We start from the raw sequence: 23,665 nt of genomic DNA, 5'->3' as shown, positions 1-23,665 counted from the left end.
AAATGACAAATTTAATAATATTTCCCTCAAAGAAACTCCTAAAAATGTAATAGGTAGGGCTTTATCCTGCAAATGAAACTATATTAAATGTATTAAGAAGTACTAACTTGCACTGGAGAAGGGAATGGTAAACCACTTCAGTATTCTTGCCTTGAGAACCCCATGAACAGTATGAAAAGGCAAAAAGATAGGACACTGAAAGATGAACTCCCCAGGTCATTAGGTGCCCAATATGATACTGGAAATCAGGAAAAATAACTTAAGAAACAATGAAGGGATGGAGCCAAAGCAAAAACGACACCTGGTTGTGGATGTGCCTGGTGATAGAAGCAAGGCTTGATGCTGTAAAGAGCAATATTGCATAGGAACCTGGAACGCTAGGTCCATGATTCAAGGCAAATTGGAAGTGGTCAAACAGGAGATGGCAAGAGTGAATGTAGACATTCTTGGAATTAGTGAACTGAAATGGACTGGAATGGGTGAATTTAACTCAGATGATCATTATATCTACTACTGTGGGCAGGAATCCCTTAGAAGAAATGGAGTAGCCATCATGGTGAACAAAAGAGTTCGAAATGCAGTACATGGATGCAATCTCAAAAACAACAGAATGATCTCTGTCCATTTCCAAGGCAAACCATTCAATATCACAGTAATCCAAGTCTATGCCCCGACCAGTAATGCTGAAGAAGCTGAAGTTGAATGGTTCTATGAAGACCTACAAGACCTTTTAGAACTGACACTCACAAAAGATGTCCTTTTCATTATAGGAGACTGGAATGCAAAAGAAAGTCAGGAAACACCTGGAGTAACAAGCAAGTTTAGCCTTGGAGTATAGAATGAAGCAGGGCAAAGGCTACTAGAGTTTTGCCAAGAGACTGCACTGGTCATAGCAAACACCCTGGTCCAACAACACAAGGGAAGACTCTACACATAGACATCACCAGATGGCCAACACACTCAGTTGTGTCCAACTCTTTGCGACCCCATGGACTGCAGCATGCCAGGCCTCCCTGTCCATCACCAACTCCTAGAGCTTGCTCAAATTCATGTCCATTGAGTTGGTGATGCCATCCAACCATCTCATTCTCTGTCATCCCCTTCTCCTCCCGCCTTCAGTCTTTCCCAGCTTCAGGGTCTTTTCCATGGGGCAGTTCTTTGTATCAGGTGGCCAAAGTATTGGAGTTTCAGCTTCAGCATCAGTCCTTCCAATTAATATTCAGGAATGATTTCCTTTAGGATGGACTGGTTGGCTCTTCTTGCAGTCCAAGGGACCCTCAAGAGTCTTCTCCAACACCACAGTTCAAAAGCATCAATTCTTTGGCGCTCAGCTTTCTTTATAGTCCAACTCTCACATCCATACATGACCACTGGAAAACCATAGCTAGACAGACCTTCATTGGCAAAGCAATATCTCTGCTTTTTAATATGCTGTCTAGGCTGGTCATAGCTTTTCTTCCAAGAAGCAAGCATCTTTTAATTTCATGTCAGCAGTCATCACCTGCAGTGATTTTGGAGCCCCCAAAATAAAATTTCTCACTGTTTCCACTCTTTCCCCATCTATTTGCCATGAAGTGATGGGACTAGATGCCATGAGCTTAGTTTTCTGAATGCTGAGTTTTAAGCCAACTTTTTCACTCTCCTCTTTCACTTTCATCAAGAGGCTCTTTAGTTGTTCACTTTCTGCCATAAGGGCGGTGTCATTTGCCTAGCTGAGGTTATTGATATTTCTCCCAGCAATCTTGATTCCAGCTTGTGCTTCCTCCAGCCCAGTGTTTCTCATGATGTACTCTGCATATAAGTTAAATAAGCAGGGTGACAATACACAGCCTTGATGTACTCCTTTTCCTATTTGGAATCAGTCTGTTGTTCCATGTCCAGTTCTAACTATTGCTTCTTGACCTGCATACAGATTTCTCAAGAGGCAGGTCAGGTGGTCTGGTATTCCCACCTCTTTAAGAATTTTCCACAGTTTGTTGTGATCCACACAGTTAAAGGCTTTGACATAGTGAATAAAGCAGAAGTAGATGTTTTTTTGGAACTCTCTTGCTTTTTCAATGCTCCAATGGATACTGGCAATTTGTTCTGTGGTTCCTCTGCCTTTTCTAAATCCAGCTTGAACATCTGGAAGTTCACTTCCATACTAAATCCTGACTTAATATTATTTGATGATAAATATTATCTCTAAAATAAAAATAAAAATTGAGACAAAAGATAATAACGAAAAATAGATCCCAGGCTGGTTATGCAATGACTGCTTCAGATTTCCTTGTAGAGTTCATTCCCTTACAGAAAGCAAAATTATCTCAAGCAACTGAACATAGAACCTTCTCTGTGGTTGTTGTTGTTAAGTTGATAAGTCGTGTCCAACTCTTTGCGACCCCATGGACTGTAATCCACCAGGGTCCCCTGTCCATAGGATTTTCCAGGCAAGAATACTGGAGTGCATTTCCAGTGCCTCCTCTAGGGGATCTGCCCAAACCAGGGATTGAACCCATGTCTCCTGCATTCCGCATTGCAGGTGGATTCTTCATCGCTGATCCATTGGGGAAGCCTGGGGCTTTTTCTAGGATATGTCAGATTGCTAAAACCGAAAGCTATTTTGTTTTTGGAGTAGATCATAACATCTGAATACAATGGAAACAGATTTTAAATATCTTCAAGAACCCATAGAAAAATGGATATTAAGTGAATTCCCAAAGATTCCCAGAACATAGAGACAATTCCATAAGGTAGAACTGCTTCCACTCAAGATCATCAAAGTAAGGTTTTCCTGGATGTCTAGCTTGTCACACTGATTGTCACATTCTTCTTCACATTTTTTATCCTTTATCCTTGCTATTTCAGCTTTTCAATGTACTCATTTAATGTTTGAAGCCTCTGACTTCCTCATAATGTTATCTTTACTGCTAATAATAACATTCCAAGACTGACACACTTATGATCACCACCCTAACTTTTAATTTAATTCTTCTACAGTATTTCTAGTAGAGCCAATTTTAAGAATTTTTGAATACACTGTCATCCCAAACCAACTTCTTAAAAAACATTATGACTTCAGTTGCAATTATGCTTCTAAAATCAATTTTAATCCAGAAAACAGCCTTAAGAAACATCAGTCTGGCAGCTATAGATTGCCATTTAGGGCAAGGATGCTACAAACCATTTATATCAAGACCATGACTTAGTCATGAGAATCAGCTTAAACCCAGTTGTACTTTGTCTTTGAGAGTTATCCATGGAGTAGGAAAACACTAAAACCCCCAAAGAACCTCAAACATTTGAAGTCATGAGTTATTCCCATAGTAAGATCAAAAGTTCAAACATTTAGACAAAGAAACCATTGATGGTGATATAAAACATGTCACACCAACTTAAGCAATAAATTAAGTCTCTATAGACAACAGATAAATGAAAGGTTATGTTCCTGTGCTGAAAGAGGTGAATGTAAATATTCTTCGGGGATACTAAATAGATATAATGTACTAACAGTTTCACTAAAAATTAATCACATTTTTGTGCAGCTTCTTTGTTCTTTTTCCTGTGTGAGATTGTATCTACTACAAATGGATACATGGATACTTACTATCAAACAGCATGACCTCCTAATTGTGGAGTTGCTCAAGGTTTCTTGTCCCTTGCGTTTTCCCGAAGAGTCAAGGTAAATGTGAAGACGGTATTTGAGAATTAACTGAAACTTTCATTGTGGAGTATTCCTAGAGTACAATACCTCAGGAAACATCATCCTCCTGACACCCTGCAGCCCAGACCATCCTTATCTCCCTCACCTGGTCCATGCTTTGGTGGTGGGGGTTTCCGCAGGTGGCTCAGTGGTAAAGAATCTGCCTGCCAGTGCAGGGGATGAAAGAGACATGGGTTCAATCCCTAGGTGGGGAAGATCCCCTGGAGAAGGAAATGGCAACCCACTCCGGTATGCTTGCCTGGAGAATCCCAAGGACAAAGGAGCCTGGCAGGCTGCAGTCCATGGGGTCACAAAGGGTTGGACACAATGGAGCACAGCACGCACGAAGTCCTGGCATTTTCCCAAAGAATCAAGGTAAACGTGAAGACTGTATTTCAGAATTAACTGAAACTTCCATTGTGGGGTATTCCCAGAGTAGCATCCATTAGGAAACACCATCCTCCTGACGTCTTGCAGCTCAGACCATCCTTATCTCCCTCACCTGGTCCACTTTTTGGTGGTGAGCTCAAGGATTCCTGAGTCTCTTCTTCATCACATATTTCTAAACAGGTGCCACTGCCTTCTGATAAATAGAATGAAATCTCTTAGAAACCCAGTGTATGACCAATGGAAACCATAGTAGGAAAGCCCTACCAGAAACAACCAGGAAGACTATGGTGGCTAAAGAATCTCCAAGGTGGGAATGTCCCAACCCATAACCCTCCTGCCTTTGAACTCAGCTGACCTGGAGGTTAACAAGGCTCCTGACACTATCACCAGAGGCTGAACATAATCTCACAACAAACCCATCTCACTCCCTTCTAATACAACTAATTTCCTCCGTCTTTTTGATTCTTTCCACGTGGCACCTTGTATTTCTTCTGTGTGCGCATGTGAAGAGGAGTAGAGTAGATCTTCCTCCCCGTAGACAGAAAAAGATTCAATTAGTTACATAGGAGTTGAAGTCATGAATACCTTCTCCATCCAGTGGTTGACTGGGCAGCTCCTCTTGTTCTTCTTTGTCAGTCATTTGGGAAGCTTCAGGATCACAGGACTCTGAAAAGAAATGAGGAATGGTATAGAGGAATTTATTTCCATGCAGGAATAGAGATACAGATGTACAGAATGGACATGTGGACACAGGGATAGGGAAGGGGGAGGTTGGACTAATTGGGAGATTAGGATTGACCCGAATATACTACCATGTGTAAAACAGATAGTGGGAAGGTGCTGTATAGCTCAGACAGCTCAGCTCTGTGATGACCTAGGCTGGTGGGATGGCGGGAGGCAGACATGGAAGGGATGTCAGAGAGGGGACATATGTATACATATAGCTAATTTAATTTATTGTACAACAGAGACTAACCCAACATTGTAAAGCAATTATACTCCACTTAAAAAAAAAAAAAAAAAAAGAAAGAAGGAAATGAGCTGAGTTAGGAGGTTCAGAGCACAGGTGAGCTGCCCTTTGGGAAAAAGGACATCTGCTCCAAGGACCACACCTGAGATCCAATGAAGCCTGTTCTGCCTCTGTTTCCACTTCATTCACCTCATTCTCCTGCCCTCTGCTTCTCAGTTTCCTATCTATAGACCTGCCTCTAAACATTTCTGCTTCTGCACTAGGAGAATAATTGTGTATAATTATGAAGATGTATCTTTCATTTTGTGTGCTCTCCCCCCCGCCAACATCTCCTATCTTTACATTTTTTCCGCAGTGATGATCTTGAACTCTCATTATTTTGCTTATTCTCTCCAGCTCTATTCCTCTAGGTCTTTCAAATCCTATTGTTGTTTAGTCACTAAGTCATGTCCAAGTTTTGTGATCCCGTGGGCTATAGCCCACAGTCTCCTCTGTCCATGTGGTTTTCCAGGCAAGAGTACTGAAATGGGCTGCCATTTCCTTCTCCAAGAGATCTTTCCAACTCAGAGATCGAACCTACTTCTCCTGAATTGGCAGGTGAATTCTTTACCACTGAGCCACAGGGGAAGCCCCCAAACCCTGTAGCAGGATTCATTTCTTGCCTCACTCTCTCTCTCTTAATTTCTTCCACTCCCTATCGACAGTCTCTATTTGAGAAGTGGAAGGCTCTCTGGTTTGGGTTCTGTTCTATCGTGATTGAGATGTTGCAGGTCTGCCTTTGGACTCCCATCATGTGATGACACTGACTTCCTACAAGCCTCACACAGCCACCACCTGTACTGAGATACTCAGGACACTGGTCTTCACCCTTCCTCCTACTTTGATCTCAAGGGAAAAACAAATATTCTTTTTTCTGTGCTTCTGTATTCTAATTGCTAAGGAGGGATAATAATGGTTTCCCTGGCTAAGAACTAAAATTCTGTGAGGAAATCTCATTTGCCAAAGTACTTTGAAAAAGAATAAAGCACTAAAAGTGTAAGTCAGTCATATCTGACTCTTTGTGACCCCATGGACTATACAGTCCATGGAATTCTCCCAGCTAGAATACTAGAATGGGTAGCCATTCCCTTCTCCAGGGGATCCCAATCCAGGGATCAAACCCAGGTTCCACATTGCAGGCAGATTCTTTACCAGCTGAACCACAAGGGAAGCCCAAGAATACTAGAGTGAGCAGCTTGCCCCTTCTCCAGCAGATCTTCCCGACTCAGGAATTGAACCAGAGTCTCCTGCATTGCAGGTGGGTTCTTTACCAACTGAGTTATCAGATAAGCCCAATAAAGCACTATATAATCCAATAATCTGATGAAGAATATGTGGCAAAAACTGTTTGTGGGCTTAGGGTCATTGGTCTCTCTTTCTGACAAGTAGATATCAAGGACCAAGTTTCTTTGAAACTCTATCCAAAGTTATAACAATATAATATTACTATTAAACACTAGATAAATACCTACCTTTTATTCTTTATAGGAAATAAGAGGTGCACAGGAGTTAAAATCACAATATTGAGTCTTTAGTGTAAACAAGCATAAAGATTGTGGAGGAAAAACAGACTATTTCTTTAGGACTGATCTACTATAACAGAGGACTAGATGGTTGGATGGCATCGCTGACTCAATGGACATGAGTTTGAGCAAGCTCCGGGAGATGGAGAAGGACAGGGAAGCCCGGCTTGCTGCAGTCCATGAGGTCACACAGAGCTGGAGACAGCTGAGTGACTAAACAATAACTACAACATGAGCAGGGAACCAGGGTCATGCTGTTCAGCTCTGAATTCAGACATCTGACACCTTGCAGCTCAGGGCTGACAATACCCCTTCCTTACCTGGCTCACATCTTGGTGGGGAGCTCGGGGCTTCCTGGGGATCTTCTTTCTTACAGATCACACAACAGGCATTGTTATCCTCTACAGAAAGGAATGAAATCCCTCAGAGGTCTCAGTATACAACCAGGGGAAATCATGGCAAAAAAAAAAAACCTCATGGTGACGACACAGGAGGCCCAGTTCTCCTGGGTGGGGCTGTCCCTGTCCCAGACCATCTTGATCTGCCCTTGGAGTTCCCCTGGCCTGCAGGGTAACTCCCTCCCATCATTACCACCGGAGGCTGAGAACCAGCCACCTTCTCCCGCACTCCCTGTACATCTAATTCTCTTTCTCCTTCTTCCTCTTCCCATTGACTCTGCATATTTTTCTGTCTGTGGCCTTGTTTCCTCTGCCAGTGTCTCTAGATACTTCTCTTTGTTTTGGTGTGTGCTGTCTCCTCTGCTCCTGTCTTTTTTTTTTCTTCCTCTTTCAGCCTTGACACTGCTCTTTATTGCCTTTCCCCATCCCATTCTTCCCTCCATTTTTCACATGGACCACAGGGCCCAAAAGCTTCCCTTCATCAGCTTTAGTCTAAGAATCCTACATCACCTTTCTAAATTGCAAGCCTACTCATCATTCACAAAACTTATTTTCGTGTTCCTAGGACTTCCAGAAGGAAGGTGAAAATGATTTCCTTGCCTCAGTGGCCATAACCTGCTGACAACTGGATTTTTATATGCAGTTAAAGTCACCCAAGTTCAATCCCTGGTCGAGAAGATCCCTTGAAGGAGGAAATTTTCCAGTATTCTTGCCTGGAAAATTCCATAGACAGAGGAGCCTGGTGGGCTTGAGTCCATGGGGTTGCAAAGAGTTGGACATGACTGAGCACACACACACACACACACACACACACACACAGTCACCCAGGCACTCCTACCTCGGGACCTCAGCCCACCTTTGGCACATCCTGGCCCCCTACCTTCTTCACCCAGGGGTGCTGTCCTCACCCAGCTCCACTCACCTGTATCCTTAGCCTCTCTCACAGTTTGGGGAAAAACAAAAGAGAAAATCAACACAATTTTTTGTGTACATAAGTGAATATGAAGAAGAGAATGGCAAGATGAGAGAAGAGGAGATTTTTTTCCCATTTATTGAGGCAGTTGGGAATTTCAGTCATAATTACCTCCCCCCTCTGCTGATAGTAGGCTAAGCACCTCCTCGGCTTCTCCTTCAGGAGGCATTTGGGGAGCTTTGGGATCCCAGGTCACTGCAGAGAAACAAGGACACGATGGACGTGGAAGGCGATCAGAAACAGACCTCAGTGGGCTCGTGCCAACACCATGGGACACTGATATGTCTGCTCCAAGCTCTGCTCCTGGGAGCCACGGGCTGGCTGTTTTTTGCCATCTACTCACACCCCTTCTCCTTTTCTCTCCCTCTCAGTGTCTTATCCACAGTTCCACCTCCACGCAGCTCTAGCTGTGCATCCATTTGATTGTCTGGGTTTCTCTCCTCATGTCTTGTTTTCATGTCTTGGGGTTTCCTGTTTCCTTGTTTTTCAGTGATAGTGTGTCTCTTTTCCTCTATTATCCATTCTAGTTTTCTTACGCTAGATCACTTACAGTCCAAGTGGTTGGTCCATTTCCATGCTCCCTGTTTCTCAGTGATTTCCATTCCCTCCCCACCAGCATTACTTTCTCCTTAACTAAAACCTTCTGGACTCTGGTTCACTCCTTCAAGAACCTGCAGAACTCCTTGGGTTTCCTCTTCCTCTTCTGACCACACGACCTCACCCTGACTGCCAGCTGGCTTCGCACACCGCTGTCCTCGGGGACACACCCAGGATGCTGGTGCCCACCCTTCCTTTTCTACCTTGCCCTTGCAAAAATAACTGCCGTGCCTTTCTGTGCTTTATTTCTGCGGCCATAAAATAGAGGTTATGACAGTTTGCACACCTGTCTTTTGGTTTTGTGAAGCTAAGAGGGGGGCTTGTACAACCCAGTAATCTGATTTGCATACATGGTTTCCCAGTCTCATTCTCTTTTTCATTCTCGCGCTTTTCATGCATCTCTGCTTCCTCTGTTTCTACCTCAGTCAGTGTGTTGCTGTTGGAATGTCTCGCTATTTCCTTTGTCCTGATTTGTTTCTTTTCCCATGTCTGTTCCCACCTACCTTTTCTCCTCCTTCCTTCCCTGATGCTGATCCTTACATCCTCACCCCATCTCTCAAACTGCTGTTTTCTAAAACGAAGGATCCAAAAAGGTATCTCTGAGATGGTATATAACTTCCATGTGAGGGATTCCGTGGTGGTCCAGTGGTTAAGAATCCACCTTCTAATGCAGAGGATGTGGGTTTGATCCCTGGCCGAGGAACTAAGATCCTACAAGCCAAGGGGCCACTAAGCTCATGAGCTGCAACTACAGAGCCCAGGTGCTCTGGAGTCCAAAGGCCACAACTAGAAAGAAACCCAAACATTGCAATGAAGATCCCATGTGCCACAAGTAAGATCCAATGCACTCAAAAATATATAAATAGATAAGTAAATATAATTGGCATGTGGTTTCACCAATTAGTGAGCAGATTAGACAGTGGAATGGACCAAGAAAACTGTTCCCAGCACAGGGCTAAGTGTGTGCAAAAGGCTCAGATGAGAAAAATTCATCAAAATTAAAATTACTGCAAAGTTTTACATGTACTTTAAAAGTCACTGCAGGAGAGGCACACATGTGGCTGGAGCCATGGAAAGGAAAATAAGGGAAGGATTTACTCCTTATGACAAGAAGAAGTACTGATTTAAGGTGTAGGCACGTGAGATAAGCCAACTTGCCTTTTCAAAGGGTCATCTAGGTGAGTTGGAGAGGATGGATGCAGGGAGAGGGTGATTAGGGGAAGGTATGAGACTAGACAGAGACTGTTGCTCTGGCTCTGGTTCCAGAGAGAAGAGAGATCTGATGAGCGCTTTTGTGTTGAGAGCGGCAAGCAATGGACGAGCAGGAGACATGTTCAAGGTGTAGTTGATTAAACTGGATGATTGATGGGTTGTGTGAATTGAAGGAGGGGGAAGAGACATTGACGATTCCTAGGTGTCTGCCTGAAGAACGGAACAACAGAGTTCCATACTGAAACAAAGAACACCAGGAAAGGAGGCAGATGCGGCATCAAGAAAGATGGTCCATACAACTAAGGAAGTGTCTGCTACTGAAGTTTCCCAAAACCACCCAAATGGGGCAGTCTCACAGATTCCTGTACAAATAAATCCAGACACTTAGATGAATGAGCTTAAAAGACAAGTCTGGGCCAGAGATAGGAATGTGGGGACCATTAAGTTATAGATGGAAGTAGACAAGAATGGCTGAGGAGAGGCCCCTTGCCTCAGAGGCTATTACAGGTGCCACTTTGATCATTGGGGTAATCTGAAATCAGTCCTGAATACTCATTGGAAGGACTGAAGCCGAAACTCCAATACTTTGGCCACCTGATGTGAAGAACTGACTCATGGGAAATGACCCTGATGCTGGGAAAGATTGAAGGCAGGAGGAGAAGGGGATGACAGAGGATGAGATGGTTGGATGGCATCACCGACTCGACAGTCATGAGTTTGAGCAAGCTCTGGGAGTTGGTGATGGACAGGGAGGCCTGGCATGCTGCAGTCCATGGGGTCGCAAAGAGCTGGACACGACTGAGTGACTGAACTGAACTGAAGTGAAAACTCATTGTTAACACATTCAGCTCCTGGTTTTAGAAGTTGCCTCCATGCAGCAACCCTTCTTTCAGTTCCTACAACGTCCTCAACGGTCTTCTCCATCCCTTGTACATGGTGTTTCCTGTCTACAGATGTTTCACTCATTCTCCTTTATCTTTTCCTCTGTGTATAACTGTCATGCTTTCCTCCACTCTTTCTACTTCTTAGCACTTTCCCTTTTAGGGTCTTTCTCTTCATATCAGTTTCTCTACCTGTTAAACTCTGTACCTTGTTTGATTATTGAGTTTAACTCCTTTCTTCTGGGGAACTCATTTCCTTGCTTCTGTCTCTTCTCTCTAACTGTTAACTTTCTGTTTGCAATGTTTCCACCTAAAATTTAAATCTAAAAGTTAAAATTCCAGCCTTTCTGCTTACTTTGTCCATCTCACTTTGTTCTCACATCTTACTTTGTTCCTTCTCCATATTGTCAAAGTTCTCATCTTCTGCCACTGACAAATGAGCAGGAATCTTTCTTTCCCCTTGGCATGCTAATTTCAAATGTCTTTCACATGAATTTTCTGTATTATGATTATTCTCACTATGTCCATGTTCTTGGGACAATCTTAGCAAAAGCAGGTTGAAAATTATCTCCCTTCCCTGATAGCATATTGCAGCCTGGTTCTATTTAGATTTCATATCCATTTATTTCTTAATTTTTATTGGAGTATAGCTGATTTAAAACATTGTATTAGTTTATGATACCCAGGAAAGTGAATCAGTTATACATATACATATATCCATTCTTTTTTAAGATTCTTTTTTCCATATAGGTCATTATAAAGTATTGAGTAGAGTTCCCTGTGCCATACAATAGATTCTTGTTAGTCTATTTTATATCTGGTAGGTGGCTCTAGTGGTAAAGAATCTGTCTGCCATTCAGGAGGTATAAGAGACGAGGGTTAGATCCTTGAGTCGGGAACCCGCTCCTGTAGTCTTGCCTGGAAAATCCCATGGACAGAGGGGCCTAGCGGGCTACAGTCCATGGGGCCACAAAGAGTCAGAAACAAATGAGTGACCGAGCACACACACATATGTCGATCCCAATCTCCCAATTCCCTGTGTGAGGCTGAGCCTCGCAGAGCCTCACAGAGCCACTACCTGCAGTGGGATACTCGGGACACAGATGAGTCTTTGTCCTTCCTTCTACTTTGATCTCAGGGAATAACAAGCATCATTTTTCTATGTTTCCATATCCTAATCTTTAAGGAGAAATAATAACTGTTTCCCTGGCTAAGTCCTAAAATTTTGTAAGGAAATCGTGTTTGCCAAAGTACTTAGAAAAGAATAAAGTGCTATATAATCCAATAGATTGATTAAAAAAATATGTGGCAATAACTGTCTTGTGAGATTTTGGGTCATTGATTTTTTCTTTCTGACAAGTGGATCTCAAGGACCATATTCCTTTGAAAGCCTATCCAATGTTATGAAAATATATTATTAATAGTATTATTGTTAAACACTAGATAAATATCTATCTTTATTCTTCATAGGAATAAAGGGTACTCAAGAGTTAAAACCACAATATCAAATCTTTAGTGTAAATAAACATAAAGATTGTGGAGGACAAAAGACTTTCTTTAGGACTGGCCTACTACAACATGAGGACTTCCCTGGTGGCTCAGATGGTAAAGAATCTGCCTCCATTGCAGAAGACCCGGTTCTATCCCCAGGTCAGGAACATCCCCTGGAGAAGGGAATGGCAACCCACTCCAGTGTTGCCTGTGGAATTCCATGGATAGAGGAGCTTGGTGGGCTACAGTCTATGGGTTTGCAAAGAGTTGGACAGGATGGAGCAACTAACATTTCACTCTAAGTGGGAACTCATCTGTTATAACCAGGGTCATGCTATTCAGCTCTGAATTCAGATATCTGACACCCTGAAGTTTAGGGCTGACAATACCTCTTCCTTACCTGGTTCACATCTTGATGGGGAGCTCAGGGCCTCCTGGGGCTCTTCTTCCTCACAGATCACACAACAGGCATTGTTATCCTCTGCAGAAAGGAATAAAATCCCTCAGAGGTCTCAGTATGCAACCAGGGGAAATCACGGCAAAAAACAAACAAACAAACTCATGGTGAAGACACAGAAAGCTCAGTTCTCTCCTGGGTGGGGCTGTCCCTGTCCCAGACCATCTTGATCTGCCCTTGGAGATCCCCCAATCTGCAGGGTAACTCCCTCCCATCATTACCACCGGAGGCTGAGAACCAGCCACCTTCTCCCGGCACTCCCTGCACATCTAATTCTCTTTCTCCTTCTTTCTCTTCCCATTGACTGCATATTTTTCTTTCTCTGCCCTTGTTTCCTCTGCCAGTGTCTCTAGATGCTTCTCTTTGTTTTGGTGTGTGATGTTTCCTCTGCTTCTGTCTTTTTTTTTTTCTCTTTCAGCCTTGACACTGCTCTTTACCACCTTTCCCCACCCCATTCTTCCCTCCATCTTCTCATGGACCACAGGGCCAGAGAGCCTCCCCTTATCAGCTCTATCCTAAGAATACTACACCACCTTTCTACATCACAAGTCTATCCATCATTCACAAGACTTATTTTCGTGTTCCTAGGACTTCCGGAAGGAAGCTGGTGATCTCCTTGCCTCAATGGCCAAATTGGATTTTTTAAATTAATTAATTTATTTTGATTGGAGGATAATTACTTTACAATATCATGGTGGTTTTTGCCATATGTCAGTGTGAATTGTATATGCAGCTGAAGTTACCCCGGCACTTCTACTTCCGGATCCCAGTTCACCTTTGACACATCTCCACCATGTCTCCCTACCTCCTTCACCCAGGGGCGCTCTCCCCACCCAGCTTAGTTCACCTTTATCCTTAGTCTCTCTCAGTTTGGGGGAAAAAAAGAGAAACTGACACAGTTCCATGTGTACGTATGTGACTATGAAGAAGAGAATGGCAAGATGAGAAACATGGAGGATTTTTTTTCCCATTTATTGAAGCAGTTAGGAATTTAAATAATAATTACCTTCTCCCTCTGCTGGTAGTAGGCTGAGCACCTCCTTGGGTTCTCCTTCAGGAGGCACTTGGGGAGCTTTGGGATCACTGGTCACTGTGGAGAAACAAGAGCATGATGGACATGGAGGGTGATCAGAGACAGACCTCAGCGCACTCATGCGAACACGATGGGACAGTGACATGTCTGCTCCAAGCACTGGTCTGAGAGCCACCCTGTCTCCTGTTTCTTTGCCATCTGCTTGCGCCTCTTCCCCTTCGGTCTCCCTGTCAGGGTCCTACCCACAGTTCCGCGGCCACGCAGCTGTTTCCTAGCTGTGCATCCATTTGATTGTTTGGGCTTCTCTCCTCATCTCTTGTTTTCAGGTCTTGAGTTTTTTGTTTGTTTGTTTGCTTGTTTTTCAGTGATAGTATATCTCCTTTCCCCTGTTATCCTTTCTACTTCTCTTAAAGCTCAAATGATTGGGTCCATTTCTATACTCCCCATCTCTCTGTGGTTTCCTTTCCCTCCCCACCAATATAAATTTTTCCTTAGCTAAAATTTTCTCCTGGACCTGAGCTCACTTCTTTAAGAACCTGCAGAACTCCTTGGGCTTCCTCTTCCTCTTCTGACCATGTGACCCCACCCTGACTGCCAGCTGGCTTTGCACACCACTGTCCTCAGGGGCACACCCAGGATGCTGGTGGCCACTCTTCCTTTTCTACCTTGTTCTTGCAAAAATAACTGTCATGCCTTTCTGTGCTTATTTCCCCAGCCATAAAATAGAGGTTAAGACAATTTGCATGCCTGTGTCTTACTGTTTCATGAAGGCGAGAGGAGGGCTTGCACAATCCAATAATCTAATGGAGACTCTAAGGGACCTTGCACATTTTGTCTCCCGATCTTGTTCTCTTTGTCATTCCCAGTCTTTCCGCACATCTCTGCTTCTTCTATTTCTACCTCAGCATCTTGCTGTTGGAACCTCTTGGTACTTCTCTTTGTCCTGATTTGTTTCTTTTCTCATGTCTGTTTCCACCTGCCTTTTCTCCCCCTTCCTTCCTCGCCCCATTTCTCAGACTGTTACTTTCTAGAACTAGGGATCAGAGAAGGTATCTTTGAGATGGTCTATAATTTCCATGTAATTTCACCAGTTAGTGAGCAGAATGGAGAGTGGAATCGACGAAGAAAACTGTTCCCAGAATAAGACTAAGTGTGTACAAAGGCTCAAACAAGAAATATTCATCAAAATTGAAAGTACTGCAAAGTTTTACATGAACTTTAGAATCATTGCCAGAGTGGCACGCATGAGGCTGGAGCCATGGGACGAAAAATAAAGGAAAGATTTAATCCTTATGATGACAGGAATTATTGATTTAAAGTAGGCAAGTGAAATAAGCCAACTTGCCTTTTCAAAGGGTCATCTAGGTGAGTTGAAGAGAATGGATGTGGTGGGAGGATGATTGGGGGAAGGTATGGACTTCCCTGGTGGCTCAGATGGTAAAGAATCTTCCTGCAATGCAGGAGACCTGGGACTGATCCTTGGGTAGAGAAAATCTGGAGAAGGGAAAGGCTACACACTCCAGTATTCTGACCCGGAGAATTTCATGGACTCCATGAAATTCCATGGGGTCTCAAAAAGTCGGACACAACTGAGCAACTTTCACTTGCTCTTCTACATCTGCAACTTTATTTCTGCTGAGTAATTAAGTTTGTGTTTTTAGATTCTACATATAAGTGATGTTGTATGTTATTTGTCTTTCTCTGTCTGACTAACTTCACTCAGCATGACAATCTCTAGGTACACCCATGTTGCTGCAAATGTTTTTACTTTGCTCTTTTCTATGGCTGAGTAATATTCCATTGTATATAAGCACCACATCTTCTTTATCCATTCATCTGTCGATGGACATTTAGGTTACTTCCATGTCCTGGCTATTGAAAATAGTGCTGCTATGAACATTGGTGTGTATGTATGTTTTTGAATTATGGTTTTTTCTGGATATATGCCCAGGAATGGGATCATATAGCAACTTTATTTTTTGTTTTTGTTTTTGTTTTTTTAAGGAACCTCCATACTGTTCTCCATAGTGGCTATACCAATTTATTTTCAATTATTTATTTGGATTTGTTGGGTCTTAGTTGTGGCATGCAGGATCTTCGTTGCATTATGCGGGATATTTTTGTTGAGATGCACAGAACTGATTCTTTGGAAAAGCCCTGATGCTGGGAAAGATTAAAGGCAGAAGAGGAAGGGGATAACAGAGGATGAGATGGTTAGATGGCATCACTGACTCACTGGACATGAGTTTGAGCAAGCTCTGGGAGTTGGTGATGGACAGGGAAGCCTGGTGTGCTGCAGTCCATGGGGTCACAAAGAGATGGACATGACTGAGCGGCTGAACTGACTGACAGGTTCTCTAGTTGTGGCACAAAAGTTCCAGAGCACTTGGGCTCAGTAGGTGTAGCACGTAGGCTTATTTGCTCCATGGCATGTGAGATCTTAAGTTCCTCAACCAGGGATCGAATCTGTGTCCCTTATATCACAAGACAGATTTTTAACCAGTGAACCACCAGGGAAGTCCCTCCAAGTGGACATACCAACTTACATTCCCACCAACACTGTAGGAGGGTTCTCTTCTCTCCACACCCTCTCCAGCATTTATTGTTTGTAGGCTTTTTGATGATGACTATTCTAATCAGTGTGATGTGATACCTCATTGCAGTTTTGATTTGCATTTCTCTAATAATTAGTTATGTTGAGCACCTTTTCATGTTTTGTTTTGGGTTTTTTTTTGGCTATCTGTATGTTTCCTTTGGAGAAGTGTCTATATCTTCTGCCTATTTTATCACTGGGTTGTTTGTGCTTTTGATATTGAGTGCATCAACTGCTTGCATATTTTGAAGATAAATCCTTTGTCATTTGCTTCTTTTGCAAATATGTTCTCCCATTCTGAAGGCTGTCTTTTTGTTTTGTTTATGGTATCCTTTGCTACACAAATACTTTTACTTTTACCAAGGGCCCATCTGTTAATTTTTTTTTTGTATCTGTTAATTTTTAAAATTAATTTATTTATATTAATTGGAGGATAAGTACTATACAATATTGTGATGTTTTTTGCCATACATCAGCATAAATCAGCCACAGGTATATATGTAGTCCCCACATCCTAACCCCCCTCCCAGCTTCCTCTCCACCTTGTCCCTCTGGGTTGTCTCAGAGTACTGGCTTTGGGTGCCCTGCTTCATGCAACAAACTTACACCAGTCATCTATTTTACATATGGTAATGTACATGTTTACTTTTGTTCTTTATTTTCATTACTCTAGGAGATGGATCAAGAAAGATCTTGCTGGGATTTATGCCACAGAGTGTTCTGCCTATGTTTTCCTCTAAGAGTTTTACAGTATCTGGCCTTACATTTAGGTCTTTAATCCATCCCTGTTTATTCTTTCATTCACTTCCTCTTTGTCTCTGCTATTCTTAGTATTTCATTAATCCTATGCAATCCTGGAAAGCAAGTTTATAATGACTGCTCTCTTCTAAACTCCAATTTGGTAGTATTTAGATGTCATATGTGCATGCGGCATGCATGTGTGTTTAGTTGCTCAGTCACATCTGACTCTTTTCAACCCCTTGGACTGTAACTTGCCAGACTCCTCTTTCTATGGAATTTCCCAGGCAAGAATATTTGAGCGGGTTGCCATTTCCTCAACCCAGGGATTGAACCCGTGGCTTCTGTGGCTCCTGCATTGGCAGGCGGGTTCTTTACCACTGAACCACCCATGAAGCCTTAGATTCCACATACTTTTAAATAATTAGACCTACTTAGGCAACTCCCAAAGAAGGCAATGGCACCCCACTCCAGTACTCTTGCCTGGAAAATCCCATGGACGGAGGAGCCTGGTAGGCTCAGTCCATGGGGTCGCTAGGAATTGGATACCACTGAGCGACTGATCTGATCTGATCTGATCTGAGTGACTTCACTTTCACTTTTCACTTTCATGCATTGGAGAAGGAAATGGCAACCCACTCCAGTGTTCTTGCCTGGAGAATGCCAGGGACGGGGGAGCCTGGTGGCTGCTGTCTATGGCATCGCACAGAGTCAGACACGACTGAAGTGACTTAGCAGCAGCAGTAGCAGCAGGCAACTCCACGTGGTGCCCTCAATCTACATTTTTATTATTCTGTGCCCTTAAATTCTCTACCCAGAAGCCCTTCCATTAAGGTTGTTAGCCCCTCTTTCCCCCTTGCCTCCCTTACATGGAAGAAAACAATCAGAGGCTGAGTAAATGGGTGTATCTGTGTTTGGAGGGAGGAGGAACATGTTCCTTGCATACAGACATGTGAACAAATCAGTGAGATCATTGGTCACTTAATTCAGTTCAGTTCAATCGCTCAGTCATGTCCAACTCTTTGTGACCCCATGAATCGCAGCACATCAGGCCTCCCTGTCCATCACCAACTCCCTGAGTTTACCCAAACTCATGTCCATTGAGTTGGTGATGCCATCCAACCATCTCATCCTCTGTCGTCCCCTTCTCCTGTCTTCAATCTTTCCCAGCATCAGGGTCTTTTCAAATGAGTCAGCCCTTTGCATCAGGTGGCCAAAGTATTGGAGTTTCAGCTTCAACATCAGTCTTTCCAATGAACATCCATGACTGATCTCCTTTAGGATGGACTGGTTGGATCTCCTTGTAGTCCAAGGGACTCTCAAGAGTCTTTTCCAACACCACAGTTCAAAAGCATCAATTCTTTGGCGCTCAGCTTTCTTTATAGTCCAACTCTCACATTCATACATGACTACTGGAAAAGCCATAGCCTTGACTAGACGGAGCTTTATTGACAAAGTAATGCTTTTTAATATGCTGTCTAGGTTGGTCATAACTTTCCTTCCAAGAAGTCTTTTAATTCATGGCTGCAATCACCATCTGCAGTGATTCTGGAGCCCCAAAAAAATAAAGTCAGCCACTACTTCCATTGTTTCCCAGCTCCCCGTTTACCTGGCTTCAGTTTGGGCATCTCTTCAGAATTGCCTTTGCTGGTCCTTTGGAGAGATTTGTGCTTAGAGGAAACTGAAGAGAAACACAGAAAAGACCAACCAGACATTGTGATGGGGGAACAGACCATGGATGATGCTGAATTCCGATGTCCAGTGCTCGGGTAAGCTTCTCCTTGGGAAAACAAAACTTGTTCCAAGGACTTCACTTAAGACCCACTGGAGCCTTGCTCTGCCTGTTTTCCTTCTCTTTAGCCCCCAGTCACCTTTCTTCTCATTTTTCTGTCCTCACACATGGTCGTTTCTGTGCCATGAAGGATCACACACCTCCTTTACCCTCTGGGCTTTTTCTTCTTTGCCCTTCAACATTCTTTAACAGTTTTCCTACTCGTGACAGTCTTTCTTTCTAGGTTTTAGCTGCCCTGACTCTCCGCCAGCCCTACACAGCAGTCACCACTCTGAGTCATTGAGGATGCTGGTTCCCTAGCTTGTTTAGCTTGTTTTGAACTCCTAAAAGACCCTCACACACCTCAGTGCTTCTATTTCTTTACTTATACAATAGGAAGACGTAACAGTCCATCTGTTTACACCCATAACTTTGTGGAGATAAGAATGATGCCTTGTTTGCCAAGATTCTTTGAAAAATAATAGTCACATAATAAATAATATTATTGGTTGACAAAAATTGCACTTTAAACTTGGAAGCAATTGATCTGGAGGACATGTTTCTTTAGGGAGAGAGGTTTCCAAAGTTAGCATTATAAGCAAACATAATATATAAGCAAACAACATATAACAAAATAATAGCATTATAAACAAACAGAAAAATACTGAGGTTTTATTCTCTAGAGAAGATAAAAGGTGGGTAGGTATTAATGCAAGTTTTTACTGTTCATAGCTGTGAGAGACATCCCTTTTCTCCAGCATATTGCTGGCAGAATGCACTGGGAATATTTGTGCTATCTGTTATGTTACTTATGCTGTTATGGACTCATGGGATTCTAGGACACTCTAGATCTTTTGACTGTGAAGTACACTCAATAAACACCTGCTGTGAATTCAGCCACCTGACACCCTCGGCTGGCAGTTCCTCCCCATCCTTACCTGGCACATATCTTGGTGAGAAGCTCGAGGCTTCCTGGGGCCATTCTTCATCCCAGGCGTTGCTGTTCTCTGCAGAAAAGATTGCAATCCCATAAGCATTTCAATTTATGACCAAGGAAGAATCACAGCAAGAAAATAACTGGAAAATCAAGAAAGGCTGAGAAACTGGAAAGCCCTGCTCCCCAAAACAATCTGCCATGCCATGCCATATTGCACTCAAGTCATGTCCAGCTCTTTTGCAACCCCATGGACTATAGCAAACCAGGCTCCTCTGTCCATGAAATTTTCCAGGCAAGAGGACTGCAGCGGGTTGCCATTCCCTTCTCCAGGGGATCTTCCTGACCCAGGGATTGAACCCATGTCTCTTGTGCTTCCTGCATGGACAGGCAGATTATTTAACCACTCCAGCACCTGAGAAGAAAATAACCTGATCTGAAGGTTAACTTTGCTTCATCAGGTTTCACTACGGGATGAGGAATTCACCCACTGTGGGACAATCTTCCTTTTTTTATACTGCATTTTCTTTCTATTTCTTCCCTTTCCATCGATTCTGTGTGTTTTATCCATCTCTGCCTCTGTTTCTTCCTGCTGGTGTCTCTTGGACTGTCTGTTTCTCTTTTCTTGCAGCTTTTTCTTATTTTTCTGATGCTGCTCCTTCTCTGCTATTCTTTGTCTCTCAACTGTTTTTTCCTAACTTTCTCTAGAAAAATGTCTCTGAGATAGTATGTTTTAAGTAGGCTTTAGCCAGAGTGAGGCGGTTAAGTGGAAGATAGTGGAACGTGAAAACAGTTCATAATAAGGTAAAAAATATATGAAAAGGCTCAGATATGAAAGAGAGATTTAACAAGTAAAATTATCATGGGAGTAAGTCAGAGAAAGACAAATATCATATGATATGGCTTATATGAGATCTAAAAAAAAATAATACTAACGAACTTATTTACAAAACAGAAACAGACTCACAGACATAGAAAACAAACTTATGGTTACAAAGGGGCTATGGGGGAGGGATAAACTAAGAGTTTGGGATTAATATATACACTTTATTATATATCAAATAGTTAACAAGGACCTACTATATAGCACAGGGAACCAAAACCAAATATCTTGTAATAATGTAAAATTAAAGAACATGTAAAAAAGAATATATATATATATATATATATATGGGCTTCCCTAGTGGATCAGTGGTAAAGAATCTGCCTGCAGTGCAGGAGACACAGGAGACCCGGGTTTGATCTCTGGGTCAGGAGGATCCCCTAGAGGAGAAAATGGCAACCCACTCCAGTATTCTTGCCTGGAAAATCCCATGGACAGAGGAGCCTGGTGGGCTACAGTCCATGGGGTCACAGGAGTTGGACACAGCTGAGAGACTGAACACACACATAGATATGTACATCTGAATCAGCAAAGTGATTGGCTGAAACTAACTCAACATTGTAAATCAACTATAAATCCATAAAATTTTTTAAATGAAAAAGATACAAATTAAAAAAATAAAATTACTGGGGTGGGGGGAGTTTATCCTATATTGAATTAACAATGTAGGAGGCAGGTGATGAGGCTGGGAAAATAGACGTGGGGCTCACCTTGGGTGACCGTGGATGCCACTCAGAGGAACATATGTTTAATCCTAGTGTAGTAAGAAACTACACTATGTAGGAACACAATCTAATTTTCATTTTCAAATGTCCCACGTAGTTGAAGTAAAAATGACACATTTGATGGGAGTAAGGTTAGAGGAAAGTTATGAGTAGAGCCTGTTTTGAGAACCGTGACAGAGATCTGGATTCGAGACTTGAGGGTGTGACAGATTGGACAGGTGCGAGTTATTCTGGAAGAGAGATGACTATGCTGGATGAGTAATGGGCATTTATTTGAGAGTAAGAGGAGTCCTGGAGACACCTAGACACCCAATGTGAAAACCCATGAGACAATAGTGACCCGTCACTGAGACATGAATGATCAAGAGGAGTTAGATCTAGCTTGAGCAATGAAGAAGCTATATTCAGTCCTGAAGTGCCAAGTTCAAGGTTCTTGAAAGAACTCAAGTGCTGATGTCTAGCAGATGATGGTCTTTGAGTCCATGGATAAATACACTCTGAAGACAATCTAGGGTGGTGATTTGGTCTTAGGAATCATTGGAATGTTCAGGGAGAGGACTTTTTCAATCTGAGTATTTTACAAGTGCCACTTCGGTGATTAAGGACAGTTTGATCTGAAAATTCACAGCTGATGTTGCCAACCCTTGTGCCCTAAGTTGCTTACACCCAGTGCTCTTACCTCAAGCCTGCAATGTCCTGATCTCTTCCTCTCTTTTATCCTCTTTTCACTCAACCTGTTTTCCATCCATTCTCCAGCTATTTCTCTACACAGTTGCCCTTGTACTTCTCTCTGACTTTTCCCAATTTTTAGCATTGATATTTTCCTCTTGCTCTTTCTCTTTCCATACTTTTGGCTCTCAAATTTTATCTCAGATTCTTTGGAGATTTTTCAGTTTATCTCTCCTCTGCTGTGTCTTACACTTGCTCCCCTTCCATTTCTGTTCCTCCCACTTTACTTTGACCTCTGTCTCTCAGTGCTACTCAACTTCTGTCTTTCTGTGTGATTTCATCCTCCAAGTTCTGCCCTCTCATCATCTCCAAATCTCTCCTCTTGGACTCTGATTACAGTCCCAGGGACCTCCAACTGGCCAGCTCTCCCACGTGAACCTCACATGGCATGATGTTCCCCAGTTTCTCATAACTATTCTGTGAACCTAACTGAAAATTATCTCCTATCTCAGCCTGGAAGGGTAGGATTTTATGTTCCTTTTGGAAAACTGGATCCATTCTTTTAACTGGTCACATATTTACACTTTATATACTTTTTCCATTTTCTCTTTTTATATTCCCTATCTATGGATGCCCCACCTACTCAGGAGTTCAGTTTCCTTTTCTCATTGTCTCTGTTCCATCTATGAGCAGGTAAGCGCAGGTAGAAGTGGGATCTGGCAGAGGCTTAGGATAGGAGGTAGAAGGTAGGCTTTGCTTCCATGAAGACAAGAAAACAAAGATTTGATACAGAATTGAAATTGACAAATTAAATGATAGTTACCTTTCCTATTATATGGCAGTAGTCTGGGCATACTTTCAAATCCTCTTACACTGTTCATTTGGAGAGGTGAGTGTTCCAAGGACACTAAAGAGAGCAACAAGGAAATGTGTCATTTTTACTTCAACTATGTGGGACATTTGAAAATGAAAATTAGATTGTGTTCCTACATAGTGTAGTTTCTTTCTACACTAAGGATTAAACATATGCCACATCAATATGATCACACAGTCCTTCTGTAACTTGCTTCTTTTTCTCAACATGTTTCTGAGATTCATCCTTGTGGTTACCTATATCAGTAGTTCATTCCTTATATCGCTGAATAATATTGCATTTAATAAATACATCACAGTTTATTCCCTCTCTTATTGATGAAAATTTGAATTGGTTTCAGATTTTAGCTATTAGGAATAAAGCTACAATAACATTGTTGTACAAATCTTTGTATTTAATTTGAAATTGACAGATTAAATGATAGTTACCTTGCCTATTATATGGCAGTAGTCTGGGCATACTTTCAAATCCTCTTACACTGTTCATTTGGAGAGGTGAGTGTTCCAAGGACACTGAAGAGAGCAACAAGGAAATGACAGAACTCAGGCAGTATCCAGAGAAGAGACTTGTCTGTAGGGATGCTCACGTCAATATGATCACACAGTCCTTCTGTAACTGGCTTCTTTTTCTCAACATGTTTCTGAGATTCATCCCTGTGGTTACCTATATCAGTAGTTCATTCCTTATATCGCTGAATAATATTGCATTTAATAAATATATCACAGTTTATTCCCTCTCTTATTGATGAAAATTTGAATTGGTTCCAGATTTTAGCTATTAGGAATAAAGCTACAATAACATTGTTGTACAAATCTTTGTATGAACATATGTT

At 42.4% G+C, this 23,665-nt stretch overlaps 1 protein-coding gene across 25 annotated transcripts in view; it reads right to left on the bottom strand.

The window, feature by feature from the left end:
* Positions 1-23,665, bottom strand: part of LOC109571642 (nuclear body protein SP140-like protein) — an 81,194-nt gene that overhangs the window by 36,245 nt on the left and 21,284 nt on the right. For 10 of the 25 annotated variants that reach the window (XR_011562094.1, XR_011562096.1, XM_070773571.1 and 7 more), the window contains 10 exons: positions 23,262-23,345; positions 22,783-22,866; positions 19,687-19,755; positions 18,587-18,658; positions 13,620-13,703; positions 12,557-12,637; positions 8,087-8,170; positions 6,925-7,005; positions 4,658-4,738; positions 4,178-4,265 (listed from right to left, as the gene is read on the bottom strand). Coding sequence is in view for 23 of the 25 variants with exons in the window: in XM_070773571.1 (XP_070629672.1) it covers positions 4,178-4,265; positions 4,658-4,738; positions 6,925-7,005; positions 8,087-8,170; positions 12,557-12,637; positions 13,620-13,703; positions 18,587-18,658; positions 19,687-19,755; positions 22,783-22,866; positions 23,262-23,345 (808 nt within the window). In the remaining 2 variants the exon portion in view is untranslated. The remainder of the gene's footprint in view (positions 1-4,177; positions 4,266-4,657; positions 4,739-6,924; positions 7,006-8,086; positions 8,171-12,556; positions 12,638-13,619; positions 13,704-18,586; positions 18,659-19,686; positions 19,756-22,782; positions 22,867-23,261; positions 23,346-23,665) is intronic. The other 15 variants (XM_070773482.1, XM_070773522.1, XM_070773507.1 and 12 more) reach the window with 15 other exon arrangements.

Source organism: Bos indicus, chromosome 2 (genome assembly GCF_029378745.1).
Source record: "Bos indicus isolate NIAB-ARS_2022 breed Sahiwal x Tharparkar chromosome 2, NIAB-ARS_B.indTharparkar_mat_pri_1.0, whole genome shotgun sequence".
NCBI classification, from domain to species: Eukaryota; Metazoa; Chordata; class Mammalia; order Artiodactyla; family Bovidae; genus Bos; species Bos indicus.
The sequence above is the reverse complement of the archived record's forward strand: the minus strand, read 5'-3'. Positions and strand labels throughout refer to the sequence as shown.